The sequence below is a fragment of the Diprion similis genome, chromosome 10, assembly GCF_021155765.1.
Source record: "Diprion similis isolate iyDipSimi1 chromosome 10, iyDipSimi1.1, whole genome shotgun sequence".
Lineage (NCBI taxonomy): Eukaryota > Metazoa > Arthropoda > Insecta > Hymenoptera > Diprionidae > Diprion > Diprion similis.
This window is the reverse complement of record NC_060114.1, coordinates 20,915,896-20,931,445: the sequence shown is the minus strand read 5'-3', so window position 1 is coordinate 20,931,445 and position 15,550 is coordinate 20,915,896. Positions and strand designations below refer to the sequence as shown.

General features: G+C 40.6%; 2 protein-coding genes across 4 annotated transcripts in view; both read right to left on the bottom strand.

The window, feature by feature from the left end:
- Positions 1-12,587, bottom strand: part of LOC124411981 (plasma membrane calcium-transporting ATPase 3) — a 108,085-nt gene extending 95,498 nt beyond the window's left edge. For both annotated transcript variants that reach the window (XM_046891574.1, XM_046891575.1), the window contains exons 1-2: positions 12,352-12,587; positions 11,679-12,054 (exon numbers count right to left, since the gene is read on the bottom strand). The gene's annotated coding sequence lies outside the window, so the exon portion shown is untranslated. The remainder of the gene's footprint in view (positions 1-11,678; positions 12,055-12,351) is intronic.
- A 383-nt stretch (positions 12,588-12,970) lies between these two features.
- Positions 12,971-14,877, bottom strand: LOC124412004 (galactosylgalactosylxylosylprotein 3-beta-glucuronosyltransferase S). Of its 2 annotated transcripts, none has more exons than XM_046891639.1 (6): positions 14,795-14,877; positions 14,168-14,550; positions 13,827-14,092; positions 13,529-13,735; positions 13,301-13,439; positions 12,971-13,212 (listed from the first exon to the last, which is right to left on the bottom strand). In XM_046891639.1, exons 2-6 carry the CDS (start codon positions 14,535-14,537, stop codon positions 13,166-13,168), a joined length of 1,029 nt encoding a protein of 342 aa, XP_046747595.1. In that variant the 5' UTR covers positions 14,538-14,550; positions 14,795-14,877; the 3' UTR covers positions 12,971-13,165. The 2 variants fall into 2 exon arrangements, with proteins under 2 accessions (XP_046747595.1, XP_046747596.1); XM_046891640.1 differs by having other exon boundaries at positions 14,748-14,874.
- Between the last annotated feature and the right edge of the window lie 673 nt (positions 14,878-15,550).

Here is a 15,550-nt window from a genome sequence, read left to right as displayed (position 1 = left end):
CTGGAGAGTATACACGGAGCCTACCTAGGCATACCGAAAACGAACGTCTAAGAAAAGATTTGAGGCGAAAATTTGCCCAGGAACAGGTTTTGTTACGTCGCCGGCGACTTCTTTATAGCATGTTTATACTAAATTTTGACATTGTTTGAAAGTTCGGGACTCTTTTGCCAACAGTTTACGGCCCTGCCTTGAAAGCGATTAGGCAACTGCTAAAAATATTTCAAAACAGGGTCGTACGTTGGCAGTTTCTTCCTCTTGTCCAATCTATTGACGGGCAAAAATTTCCCGGCTTCAACGAGGACAAACAGATCGGCATCTGTGAGCCGAACCTAACCACTAAACAATTTTTTGCGTCGACGTCAAGGTCGGGCGTGATGGGCCTGCCGTATATAATCTTTTTGAACGTGAGAAGTGAAATCGATCGTTCAATGCGCATCCTGCCGGCACAAAATAGTTAAAACAAATTTATGCCATGCCTCAGGAAGTAACGCCTCAGCAATACATCCGGTTTGAGAACCGGAAACTGCCACGCTCCTGAGCTCCTTCCGTGATCTTGTTTTGTTGTCGATATATGAGCAGCCTCGTGATTTTTGAACGGTAAAACTTTACGAAATTGGTCATTTGCAGGTAGCGTTCCTAGTATTCCCACTGACTGAACAGCAGCACGCGACGAGGCTTTACTTCGCCATTCCAATATGGCGTTGAGAAAGGCAGCGATTGGAATCACGTGCAGCTGGTAAAGTAGACTTCACCAGGTTGTACGTTAGAATTCTTACAAATATAGGATGTGGCACATTGCAGGCCGAGCAAAACGGTCGATGACGCTAGCTCGCTATTGCATTAGATTTTTCAGGACCTTCGAGTACGATTCGATTCTCGTTGGAAATTAATTTCAAATATAGGATCCGTTGTATCGATTTCTTATAGGCCATGAAAATAGCGTGGTAATTTTTTATGTATAACTTAAGATTAGACCGATATCGCAAAGCCGTTTGTACAGTCGGTAATGCATGTAACACTTTCTGTGAGAAAAATTAGAACCAACTTAAAAAAAAAAGATGAAGCAACTCTTCTTCAATTTTTTATCAAAAAATTTTTTCAAGCCGAGCATTTGCGTGAAATCTGGTCATGTGCTTTATTATATTATTTGCAACGTGTTCTCAGTAAAAGTGCGTGCAGTTAGAATTTTCATGATCCTCTCAAAACTATCTTCTCCTAGATTTGAACATTTCCAACAACCGTTGATTAGTTACGACGATACAGGTACATTCATACATGGCGTTACCTCGATAGTAAAAGTGACGTCATCTCCACACTATACGACCGAAGCTATTGGGTTCGAATGCGTATTGCCACAAGGCAAGATTAAATTTTTCGTTGTTTTGACAGTGAAGCTAATCATTTCTTGCGAGAAAGTGATAACTGTAACTGGTGCATGATACCAAAACGGTAAAACAGGATGAAATTGTGACACGCGGTAACAAACTTTCGACGATAGAAAGGAAATCAGCAAACTCCTTCAAGTAGGTTAGTGGGTAATGGAATAGCGTGAATGCGAATTGACAGCATGAATAAAGTTGGGTTTATCTAACGTGGGGCGAAAGATTCGTCGAGAATAAATCGACGGTTCGATCTTCCACAGCAACACAATTACAAGGCGTGATACAATTGCGGTTAACGATTCCACTAAGATGTTATTCACTGAACGGTTATAGGTCAGTTAAAAAAATGTATTTCAAGATAATAATTCTGCGGTAATCGTTGATTATGCGCTGGTACTTTAGCTGTTCAAGCGGAGTTAGGTTAGGTTAGGTTAGGTTCGGTTGCTGCTGCTGATGCATTAGTAAAATGAGATTTCCTATCACTCTCCTGACGGTTAGACACTTGACAAATTCGACGCATTCAAATGGATGACACTCAGGAACGTTCGGAGGGTTGGCGACGGTAGCCCCCCACCATTATACTAGCCGCGATAGCTGATTAGGTTTCCAGCGATTAGGCCAATAAACTAGCCGACTGCAAACCAGGCGTGTACTGAGTTCCTGGTTTATACTGGAATTAGCGATGAGTGCGAAGAAAAGAATGTCCATCACTCTTCTCTAGTTCATAATTCACAGCGACCACATTAACTACCAAAAAGTCAGCGAGATAATAACAGATATAATTTTGGTATGGAACACGATGCGTGTATTATAAGAGAACGGTAACTGAAAGGGAAAACGAAAAACTAACAAATAGCAAACACAGCAAAGGCTGAGCAAGAAAACAGCAGATCGGGCTCTTCTTCTTTAATGCAGGTGTCACATACTTGTGGTATCTAGATTTGAATTTTTTTACCTGAACAAAGCAGATTGTGCTCTAGTAGTGATTCGTCGCGAGATACAGCAGCGTGGCCTTGAAATGTAGGTATATAAATAAGATCCGGGTCCTCTTATGCGTGCCCACACAAAACACGTTTCCTCGACTGTACAATTTATGAGGTTTGCCAAATTGCCAGCTCTATACAAACTGTAAATTCAGTTCCATCTGTTTATTGTTCTTAATTATTTGACCACGTTGATACGCTGAAATTTTACCATCACATTGACTCCTACTTGATGCGTGACGCGATGATTATAAGGCTTGTTTGTGGAACCAGCATGACTAAAAAAAGTTTGCCTCACAATTCACCGCTCGACACGATCAAAAATGCACGACACTACAATGGCGCCATCTACCTTCGTTGCGTTATAATAGTATACCAATAATGATCTGCGCGTAACTTCGCTTCCTTCTTTTAGCCGACGGAATTGAGAATTGGCACCACCATCGGAAACGAAGGTATATGAACACGAAATGAATATTCCCGAAGAAATTTTAATTCATTGAACAGACACAAAGTTTGAATTCACGGTAAGCCAAGTTTAGAAATGCTGCAGGTTCTGCAAATTGATTGCGTTCCACGGGATCTGCACTGTGGTCTAAAGACATTCAAACAATTCCTAAACTAGCGAAGAATCTGCTAATCCAATCTCCATTGCGTCATAAGTCTTGTGATACAACGGCTGAATAAGAACTGTACAACGACCGGTTGAGCCACCCAGTAATTTGCATAGATGTCGAGGTACGTTGTAAAGGTACATAGGTGAGGGCGATGACGTCAGTTCGTATCCAGTGGCGCGTCATCAGCACGTTCCTCACCGATTCACGTCCGCGTTTCCATGTATAATTAATTCAGTTGGATTCTCTGGACAGGCGGTGTCATAATATAGAAAGATCCGATGACTTCATAAAAATAAATCGTCATCGACATTGTCGTCAATACGTATCATCTATGATTAATTTTTACTTTGAAACAAGGATGAGTGACTACATCGGCATTCTTCGGCATCGATGACTGTGTAGCTCATTCAACATCCGCTGAAAAGATTTTTGAAATTCTCAGCTCGAAGAAGAATTCCAAATTTAGGTGTATGGGGCCTTGCAATTTGTAGGAGTGATGCATCGTCACCTTAACGATAACCGCACTGAAAATGGCTCATGTGATTAAATTCCTTCATCGGATAGTTCGTTGCCAACTTCGGAAATACCAGTATAAGGATTTACATTCCGTGTCTTTTGTTGAAATGATTTTTTTTTATGGTAATTTAACGTTCGTTGCGAGTAACTGCATCATTAGTACGTAAATTCAATGTTGCCTGTAGAATAGAAGGATGGATAACGCGTTGTCCTTACGGCGTGGAGTTGGATCTCTCTGTTTCGTCGGTATACGCGTCGAAGAAAGTCGATACGTTCAAGCGAGGAAAAGAAGAAGCGCTCCAATGAGGAGAGGCGAAGGATTTTGTCGAGTTTAAGGGTTCTCGGAGGGTTTATCGACAACTTTAGGTGTTTATCCACGGTTAACCTACTTCTGCACATCCGCTTATAATGGGAATCGAATTCACCTAACGATACACGCGAAAATGATAATCCATGTTATCGCGGAAGTGAATGAAGTAACTCTTTGCAGTTGACGTCAATTTTCACTTACAGGATAACTCTTTCATGCAGTGTTCTTTACTATCGAGCTTCTGACCAACAGCGCCACGACAGTTTGCCTCATCATCTAAGGATAATTATCTCGCGAATATTTAGCCACGAATTATTGGGAACCTGTGTCGGTAGCTGTTGGACAAGGTATAGAGTAGCCTACGGATCCAGGACGACGACGCCAGACGTTGAGACGCGATATTGAGGCGGCGTATGGCCGACTGCTTTATTATGTAGGCCGCGACCGACGGGGGTTAGAAAAGCAACCAGACTAAATCTTATTGATTCCTCAGCCTGGCGCCATCAGCCGTGAGTAGAAGACAGCAAACCTTTTCACCAGCCTTTTAGGAACACCCACACTTCCACATTAAGCTATACTTACATCTGTTGTACCTATTGCCGATCTGAAGATACTCGCTGAAAGCAAATACAGCCGTGACGAATTCGGAACATGGTTATACGGATTTATTTCGTTTTGTCAGTTGTTTCGCTTTTCTCACTTCCTTCGAACTTCGGACTTTGATCCTAGCACGGATACTACCCAACAAATTTAATCCTATTACAAACCCTTTGACCCTCATCATTTGCGAATTGATTTTCTGTACCCAAACAAATTGTTTCAGTGTCAATTAGCAAACTAAGTTCAACACCGATACATAAATCGGTATAGACTACCGTTCTCACGTTGCTCCCGAGTTCTTATACTCCTACACATTGATCTGCAAGAGGTAATACTCGTATCGTGTTATTCATGACCTACGGACAGTTCCTGTCGACATGTTTGAAATGGTAGAATACTGCCGATTCACCGTAAACAATAGCATATCATATCTGATTTTCAAACTGGTTTGTTTCCATTGAATTTAAACTTCTCTTGGCCGCGTATACTATCAGACAAAAGCTGACCGTTACGGTGGCCACCTTCGGTGAGAGTAAGAGAGGAGAGAAAAAAAAACATCGAAAACAAAAACATCATACGCAGTTTTCCCAATAACAATCAATTTCCTCACTATTTCTTCGTTCTCCTTCGTGGTATCGCCATATTAATTTTCAGGTTTTACGGCTATGGGTTTTTCTCTCCCGTATACACCCTGCGTATATTTACCAGTCTTTATTAACTTAAGCCTCCAATTTTCGCTGAAATTATTTCGTCAATATTGTTGCTGCAGGGGGCTGGGCAAAATTTTCTAGATAATTGGACGACCGTCGCGTCATGATAAACTGACTTCACCACACCCATAGCCGATAACTATATCAGTTCAAGCTTGTTTACATCCCGTAGAATCTTTGATTCCGATGCAAATACGTCAAGCCACTTACGACGGCATGGTTTGCGAATACAAAAAGTATCACCTCTCTTGACATTTATCTATACTTCCTTGCTGTACACGTATTGCAGGGCGTGGCTTCGACTGTAGATAGATGTGTACCTAAGACAAATGTCTCGTTTCATTTTCAAGTAGATAGGAGTTTATTGGGGTGTATATATACATAAATAAGTGTGGCATATTCAGAATGGCCTCAGTTTCATTACGTGGGAACAAATTGCAAAGGTAAAAAGTTCGGAAAAGATGGTACCTTTTGTTTCCTTGTGTACAAAAGAAAGAAACCAAATCAAAGAAAAAAGAAGAGCACTTTTTTTCGCACAAAGCGAAGCTCATTGTCAGTGGCCATGAACAGCAGATGATGCTAGAATTACACTACCAAAAGAGAGAGAAAGGGAGAGATTTTTTTATTTCCCACCATAATATAGTACTCATACATGTTGCACGGCGACAAAATGATAACTTTCTGTTACTTAATGTTCTTAGATATTCGACTAATAGTCCAAACTTTTATTCCGCTAAAGATTTTTACGACTTGGAACTTCGACGCCGGTATAATAATACGCAACGAATGGTATCGACCGAGAACGTTTAGAGTTGATGAAAAGCTTTATCGCTAATCAGCGTAAGATAAGCAATGAAAGGTGGCAATCAACGCCCAGCATATAATTTCGGTTTCGCAAGCGTATAATTGGCTTTTTTCTTGCTTCAAGTAATGGCGTGAGTCCATATATATACATACATACATACACACACCTGAAGACTTATCCTTCGACCCACGTAGGCCGTAAAATATTTACGACCTTCTTCCGATCGCTCGCGGAATATGGGCTCGATATATGTATAATCAAATCTGCAGCTCTCTTCCGTGTCACCAAACTTTTTCGCCGAACGATGTTCACACATCACTGTCGTATAATTTTACCATCATCAATCGTCAATCAGCAATCAGTATAGATATCAACTTCTGGGCTACACATGTTGAGGAAAACAATTTTGAAGCACGCGCTTACACAGTACGAGTGTATGTATTTTGTGCCTAAGTACACCTTTATCTTGTCACATATACTGCAGTGACGCAAAGCACTCAGAGTTAGGATCAATGAAAGGTACAATCGGCTATAATGATCGTCGAGTACGCAATCTTATAACAAGTTAGTCTCTGTTCGTGACACCGCTCAACCCTGATGACGTCAATCATTCAAAATACTAATTTCGGAACGCCATGGTCTAGCCTCGCGGGGTCTCAAACGAACGGAATGCAATTGAAACGAAGATCAGACTATCTTTGCGAAGGCTTTGTACTAGAGAGAATATAAACTGTTATATGGAATGAAAAACTAGAGTTCGGTTTTTTTATACTCCGCTGGACTTTAATGAGGCAATCTTTCACTTTGCTTTGGGGCTTTACTTTTTGCTTCGTGATTCCCTTGTGTTACAAGCACGCTTTGGAATTCTGGTTACCTTGCACGCCGGTTCATCGCGTTTCTAACTTCAATTGTCGCGCCGCGTTATTCAACTCTATAAATGCAAATTTGTATGGTCCGGATTAATGAGCACTTAGGTAAGCTCCTCTGCAACCAATCTATGACATTTCGCGTTGTATGGCTAAAGATTGAAAAAACACGTACGAAAAGTCTTCATGTCAGTCGAAATGTCAACCAAAATTTTATCAATCTCAGCCTCACCTAGGCTGGTTCAAAAGAGTTGGTCAAGTCTATGTTATTCGATGGTTAATTACTGTCAAATTTGAGGAGCCACTTATATTCGCCTACGAAGAACAAGAACACATGGGTGTGTTCCAATTTAGAATAAGGCTAATTCCGATGCGAGCTGTCTTGGCTAAAAGTATTTGTGACGTCAGTTGGAGGCCAACAATCGATCGCATCACGTTGACCTGGTTCTCAAAAGATTCTTAATTGCTTTCCTTTTTTTCACTCAACTTCCCTCTTTGCTGGTATTTAAGCAGAAAATCATCCCAAATCTTGACACAGTGAGTTGGACTCAAGCTATGAGTGTAATTTGAAAATGATAAACATTTCTATTTGATTGGTAATCCAGTATTGAATTACAATATTGTTACATGAAATTCGTTCTCACTGAGTTATTTTGGTTAATTTTTTTTTATTTACCTCAGATAGATTAGCAGTTTCCACAACGATTCGGTGGTTTACAATTAGTAAAATTTTTGTTATTTTTGATTGCGACTATCTAACTTTAGTCGTTGAAATGTTCTTGGCGGGAATGACCATAACACAAAAAACGTGATTTTCAAACGTCACTGATAACAATCTATAGTGAACCGAATGACAGAAGTTGAAAAATCCAATTTTTGACATTGTATGGGGAGTGATAACAACGTCTGGTTTACAGTGATCCAAAGTCATTAATGAATTGTTCACCGGTCGTTGATTGCTAAGGCGATCGCCAGCCTTCAGGTGTTCTTATTGTGGGAATTGCAACTGCAGCTAATTGGCTTGAGCAATACCAGTTATTTTCTTCTTTTCTCCGTTCCATGCTTGTATCGGAGTCAGTCAACATTGAACCTCGAATATGCAGGTGTACAAATAATCTAGCACGAGCCGGATAAGTTCATGGAATTATAGGATCATTGACCTCACACTTGGCAGGCTTTGACTAAAATCAAATGCCTGTCGACTACGTGTGTAATCGGCAACCCCTTTTCTACGCGAGACTAGTCGAGGAGCTTGTGCAAACGAAAAGTCATGCAATCGCAAGAATGGAAAGCAATTCAGTAGTTGCAAAACTAATGCAACAAATTTTGCCAACTCTACGTCTCTGCATCGGTATATTTCTTCTGTGGATATTAAGCTTGAGTAAACAGGGCAGGAGAAACTCTGTTTCAAGTTTGTTTCTGCAACTACAGGCTAGAGGCGAAGTTATAACAAGAAAATATAATTCTTCAAAAACTAGCTATAGGTACAATATAGGTATACACTTGCCGATGAGAGCATCAAGCGCGGTTAACTCCAGGATTGAAATTCTTCTCATTTGGCTGAAATTCTCAACACTATCCTACGGGAAACCAAAGTTTTTTCTTCATCTTTTTTATTAATGCAATAGTCACACTCAGTGTATGTAACAACTATCCACTGCGTATAGATATCCAAGATCGGAATACTCACTCCACCAGGGCAGAGTTTGAGTTGGGGAGCTGGCCGCGTGGATATTCTTGGCGTCAAGGCTCATGTGGGACACACTAGACCAACACGACAATAGGGCGCCTCTATCGAAAATTCATACCTCCGACTTTTTCGATGATTATTCTACGGTCATTGCGCGAACTGCAGTGAAATTTCGGAATAATTACCGTTTAATTACGAGTCCCTCACGCGGTATGTTCTTTCCACCTTGACAGCCTACGACGTTTTCTCTCCTGTAATACTATCCTACATTATTGTAGGTATGATGTGATGCTTAAGAAAGAAAGCACGCGCACACACGTTTCAGAGTGGAAATTGGTTTGTGAAAATCATGGATTTTCCCCCATCGGAACAGTCTTTGTATGTGTCTCTGCAGCGATATTGTCCAAATATGTCCGCCATTATCTTGTACGTTGCTCGACTTGACCACGGAGTTAAAAATACGAACTCGGTGGTTTTGGGAAATTATAAAACCTACGTTAACGTTGTATAAAAATATACATGTACACAGGTACACATAGATGGTAGTAGCGTTGCGCGTCAATATTACAAGAACCTCGTTTTAAGGTCACGTTTCATTGCCTCGCCAAGAATGCGAACAAAGCGTACCAACCAATCCTAACCAAACTTGCATCTTGACAATGTACGCGAAATGTTAAGACAGTACCACGAGATTATTTGAATTCGTATTTTAGTGTGCCTTTGTAATTATATAGCTACATCAGGGCAAACCTCTAACAATTCGACCTCTCCATATGTAATTCTCTGACCTTTTATGAAACGACTAATCAACCTCTCAGAAGTCGACCACTTTCCTTCTACTTCCACCATTTTAGCATTTTACTAGATGCCCGGCATAATGCATTTACATTAATATCGCGTTGCGTGTTTGTAACTTCGTCTGTTCATGTTAAGGAGTTTCGATCCTACGTAGCCCGGTCCCATACCACGGATGCAATCGGAATACTGAATTTTCCATCCTTCGCTAAATTTGACTTTCAATTCTCACTCAAGTGAAATTATGCTGTGGATACTTGGGGATTGGGTCTCCCGTTTGTACAACGATTGGTATCGAATCTGATATCGAATTACTCGACGATTGGCGTAACAGCCGAACTATCAAAAAACGGTCTCGCGATGAAAGTTTTCAGAAACTATCGAACTTTCAACGTCATTCCAAGTCCGTCTTGCCGTTAGATTATTGACGCGAACGGATTCGTAACATTTACGACACCATTGATTGCTTTTACCCTTCAAGATCTTGGCGAGTCACGTACTAACACTGTACGAAATCAGCGAAGCTGGATTTGTCGTGTACACATATCAAAGAAAAGAGCTATTCCCATGGTGATAAATGGCTCATGTAAACAGGAAAATTGGTACAGAACTCGTCTCAGATTTTCTGCAATACATACTTGGGCAGTAAAACTCATCTCGAATTCGTGGAAGGTATCACAAGCATATCAACCATGTAGCTTCTTGTGTTTTGGTAAAGCTCATTTTCTTTATACATATATTATATAAAGAAAATCCAAATTCCAATATAAAGTCAATCCTACAGTTGTTGAAGTCGTTACGGGACTTTATTGAGCTATTTTTTGTAGTAAATATGTTTCATTTAGCAATGAAAACAAATAATTATGGTGTTCGTATGAATAATTTCAGGCTAAAATTAACGAGAGCCCACGTTTGATAGGATCACACTTGTTCACGCGACATACGCAAGGTATTCATGTGACCAAATGATGATAGGTACTATAGGCGTTGCTATTGATTAATACTTCTTTTTGTTAATTTTGGTGTTTGTAATTGAATTCTATAAATCAAGTATTATATATCTTGTCTTGTCTGATAATTGACACTTGTGTTTTATCGTGATTGTCATGTTTTGTTACGTTAGATTATCTCTGATTAGGTGAGAACATCGATGAGAAATAGGGATGTTGAAAGTAAGGATAGACTACTTAAATGATCAGTCACAGAATAAAATAATTTTCTGATAAAAGAAGATTGGTACCTACCTAGTCAGGATATTCCTACTACAATTCGTATAAATAGGAAGTGTGACGTCAATATATTATGTGACGTGATACATAGATCTATAGAAAATTTTCAGGGAGCTTGTGTCGCGACGTGATCGATGTATGGTATAATGTCACTGACTCGTAAATGTCACCCCCGAAAATGGCAATAACGATTCCATTCCCCGAAGAGCAGTGACAGCACAATTGGTAAATAGGTGAAATCTATAGTTAGTTATAGCCGAAAAAGGAAGTGTAAAAATGAAAACCACCGTGTCAAGCTATGTGAGTGTATAGGTACATACATATTACAATTCATAGAGAAGAATAAAAAATACATGACACACGAGAGAAAAGTTTACTTATGAAAATCCATCTGCAGTCAATTGTAGCACATACAAGGTTCGTTCGTCTATCTTTTTACAACTAAAAAAAAAAAAAAAAAAAAATACAATGTGAAGAAAAAAATACGAAGCTGTGCAAGCTTTCCTGAGCATCGATTTCCCAAGTTCCGATAAAAATCCCACAGCAAAAACGACGTACGGCGCGGCGGTTTGAACGCGTGCGCGCAAACGCGCCTTTCCCTCTCCGTCTACCCGTATCTCTGGGCACATTGTGTATACAGCAGGTGTGCGGGTGTGTTGGTAGGCCTGAATTCACGTCGGGTACATGTGTATTGATCGGGATAAGCATACGCTGTGAGTATGCGCGCATACACGCAGAGACACACACAGACACACGCACACAACACACATGGATACATGGTGCGCTTCTGCGTATATCCGGCTGGTTCCTTACACCGCCATGATCCGCTACCTACCGTGGGCTAGGTTACCCGTGGCCTGATCACCGCTTCGTTATATGCACAATCTGCAGGCGTGTGGAATGAACCTAATCAGCCTGCGGGTGGTAACACTGCCAAGTGCCAGCCTTAGCTGATTCATCCTAGGTGTATGTATGTATGTCCTATACATAGTTTTCTCTCGTTTAGGAAGCGTGGCTCAGGGGGGAATCCATGGTAAAAAGGTTGTTAGAAAATGGGTAAACAAATACAGTCGCTGACAAATAGCAGATAGACACATGACATGGGTGGATGATCCTGCGATGTGTATAGCGTGATAAGCATGCGGGTAAAGGAAACGACGGTGTGTTGTACTTACGCAAGTTAATCCAGTGCTCTGCTCGTTACTTGCCGGTGTTTTAAAAACTTGTTGTAATCGGCACGTTGTCAAGACGTCACGAACAGTTAAGCGAAACACTATATCGACGGTTTTAATTGGTAGGTTCTTGGTGCGGATAACCTTTTAAGTTCGTGATTGTAAATGATTACAAAGATGCCGATGATGGTGGTAGTAATGGTTATAACGATGATCGTGATGATGATGATAATGATGACAACGATTGCAATGACGTAGGTGCATTTACCGGACCATCGATAGTTTTGACATTTAATTATAAAGACAATGAGAATGCCTACAGTTGAGAAAGGATGGATGGACTTGGTGTGGTTGGTCGGTTACGTAGTGAAATCCAGTCCTATGGAAGAACGTTATATATATATATATATACATATATATACATATACATATATATATATATATATATATATATATGTGTGTGTGTCTATGCTTTCCTTATTTATTATTATTATTGTTGTTGTTGTTGTTGTTTCTGTTGTTACTATTATTGTTGTTGTTATTGTTATTGATATATTAATTTTTTTTTTTTTTTTTTAAATCTCGCGCCTTCTGTATTATCTCCGAAATATTTTCCCAAGTATAAGCGGCGGATGTAACGTGTGAATTAAGGGCGGACACGGGCGCCGATGTTCACCTGCTGTCAATCACTCTCGGAATCATAAAACCCTGTACACACCGGGGCGCCGGCCACTGATTCTTCTACGCGCAAACACACTGCGCTCCGACCGGGACGTGGTGCCCGAAGTGTAATCGCTGCCGCGGGGCCACAACGACGTCTCAACTTGGTTGGCTTACCTGCTTTCTCACAGCACACAAGTCCGTAGCGGCGCCACTGGCACTCATACATAGAGACGCAGGCGCCGACAGGGCCGCGCAGCCCTCCCCCCCACCCCGCCGCCCACCCCTTAGGGCGCCATTGCTGCTTTCTCTTTCTCCCACTCGCCCCGTCGGTCCTCCTTTCTTTCTTTCTTTCCTTCCTCTTGCCGTCTTTCTTTCTTATGCCCTCTTTTTTTTACCTTTCTGTACCACTACAGCCAACGCCGCCGCCAAGGGTGGAGGTCGCGTACACGCCTCTACCCCGAGTCGATTGCTGTAATCTTTGGTGCAGCGCTTACGCACCGACATCTGTGCGCTAACTCATGACGTACCAATAACGTTTCAGAGAGAGCACGGACTCGGGGTAATATAGACAAATTTATTTGTAACCTTGACGAAGAACGTTCGTCGATAAGATTATCGATTTAGTTGGACAGTTACTGCCGGTGCCCTGTAGGTAACTTTGATCTACATTATCTACAATGGTATTTATTACTAGGTATGGCAAATCAAACTTGCGTGTTGGTAAGGCCAAATATTTTACCTTTATAAACAGATCTACATTGTGTCAGATTAATTATAGTAGGAACACCAATCAGATATCTTGCAAGTAAGAACTTTGTTCGTTTTTTTCAGACTTCAGTTCGAATTCTTCCACTTGTGTAGAAAGTCTTGACTCCTTAAAGATTGTAAACAGAAAAGTATGGCGATTCACAGTATATCTAATTGGGCAGAATCAACTTATTTGAATCGCAGTTGTTACTCACCTTTTTCATAATTACGAGATGCTACTCCATACGTATATAATTCTTTAAGTAGTTTATCTAGTGATGTGCCCGATTGCTCATACGTTAGTCGCAAGGTAGCTACAGGTTTTTGGGTCGTTTGCGTGTGCCAAACTAGAATCTGTAAGAGTTCGATCTCCCTGTTACTTCATTCTTCATTTCTTATCTTTACGAGGCTCATCAGGTTTATTGCTGTTGTGATCTTCTAACCTTTGTGCAATTTTCAGCAACTGGTTCTATGTCCTCAACGTGGAGTCCCAAGCTTTTGAGAAACATGTCCTCTTCGTAACCCACTTTGTACGGCATGGTGGCTTCGGGTGATTTGTTCAAGAACTCTACGGACACTGCGAATCCGGCCATATCGATTGGGAATTCTCGATCAGCCACCCACGAGTCGAAGAAGCCAATCACTTTGCCCTTAAGAATGTAACGAACTTTAATTGCTGCGATGATAACAGTCCAAAGTTGTACCAAGTAATAAAAAGTACAGATTTATGGTGGTTGTTACCTGCTCAACGACTGGTGAACTCACTCCGAATTCTCCAATCAAGCCGACTGGCAGCATGGAAACTTTTTTAGTGTATCGTATTTGATCAAAAAGCTCTAAATCGAAAGTATTGTCGTCGTCGCCAAAGTACAAGACTCCTCTTTTTACATTATTTCGAATCCAAGCTAGAGCAGCTCGTCGATTGGCGACTCCCCTTGGCATTTTCATTTTATCATTGCTCCAGAACCTCTTGGCCATCGGACTAGCTATGACAGTTAGTGGGATACCTGGATATTGAAGATTTGAGCTGCTGATTATAATCGAATATTGAAACCCACAATTGTTGTCAAGTTTCTAGTTACCAAATTTCTTGAGCAGTTTAACAAGCGGCGGATTGCACTTTGTATTGTCATCAGCTACTATCCAACGAAGGTCATTAACATGCATCAGAGTTTGCGCCAATCTAGTTAGCTCTGGAATTTGTTCTCGCCTAGGATATGTTGGCGTGACAAAGTATATGATCGGTATGTTGGTATTCCCCGAGGTATTCCCTTTGTCATCACGAAGTGGTTGGTCTTCATAGCAAATGGTCGCTTTATCAGTGAAAATAGAAAGGTGATTTATCCCCTTGGTCACATGATTTTCCTGAGACATCAAAACTGCAATAACGGCTATTGCAGCTAGACATGTCATTGAGAAGAATACGAATTTTAAAGTCTGTAGGTTGTTCATGGGCAATCATAACCTAGAAATGCAAAAATTTGCGATAAACGTTTGGAGCTCAAGGTTAAATTATGAGTTAAAGATACGACTAATTTGTTAGCTAACTTTCAATAAGTCTGTTCATTTATTTTTTTTTTTTACGTAATGAGCTTTAGGTGCAATCAATCTATTTTAACCTCATGGAACCTGTTGACCCTTAATTATTAAATGTGTGCAAACCTATGTATACAGTGACAAACACATGATGCTAGGAGTCAGGCACTTGCTCTTGATTGACGGTCAGCATTCCCGGCGTATCTGTTATTTTGTATATTTTCTGATTGTGAGTTCAGATTAGGTTAGGTTAACTTTGGTTGTCACTGGTTAAGTCACTGTCGTACGTACAAGTCTGGAAACTTCGATGGGCGGGTGTCCGGTTACTCTCCATAAATTGTATAGTTCTAATATACATAATGCATCATCTTGTTACAGATCTCTTGATTAGGTGTAATAGAAACACATCTCTATATATGTATATCATACATATATATATACATATCAGTTGGGAACCCCTTGCATATCGCGAACCATGTGGCCAATATTAGAACTACACAATTTATGGACAGTAAGTGGGACACCCCCATATATAAGTTTATATGTATATAGGTATATATACATATATATCAGTGCCCACACCAAAAAAGTCGACCAGTTTCCAGACTTAGGTTATGTTAGGTTAGGTTAGGTTTAAGCAGTGGTATATGGATATCTATGACCCAGGAGCTGTGCAGAGCACAGACTTGTACAATGCGCACCACCGTGACAAGATGGAAATGCTTTGCTTAATATTTTGCAGCTTTATTTGTTTCCACATTTAGTCACACCACAAGTAAAAGCTGAATAAAGTAGGTCCTAGTCGCACGCACTGATTGAGAACATACGAAGAAACAGGGTTTGTTTCCGCAGTATGCTACTTCAAGTAATATTTATCTAAATCTACAATTTAATATATGTTATTTGCACTTTCTGATTAATTTTGCGCC

Bases quoted from the DNA above. Each gene is read 5' to 3' on its own strand.
- LOC124412004 (XM_046891639.1), bottom strand. From the start codon at position 14,537: ATGAACAACCTACAGACTTTAAAATTCGTATTCTTCTCAATGACATGT. The intron at 13,736-13,826 runs GTAACAACCACC...TACATTCTTAAG, and splicing joins GTTCACCAGTCGTTGAGCAG to GGCAAAGTGATTGGCTTCTT. The intron at 13,440-13,528 runs GTTAGAAGATCA...GAACTCTTACAG, and splicing joins TTGCTGAAAATTGCACAAAG to ATTCTAGTTTGGCACACGCA.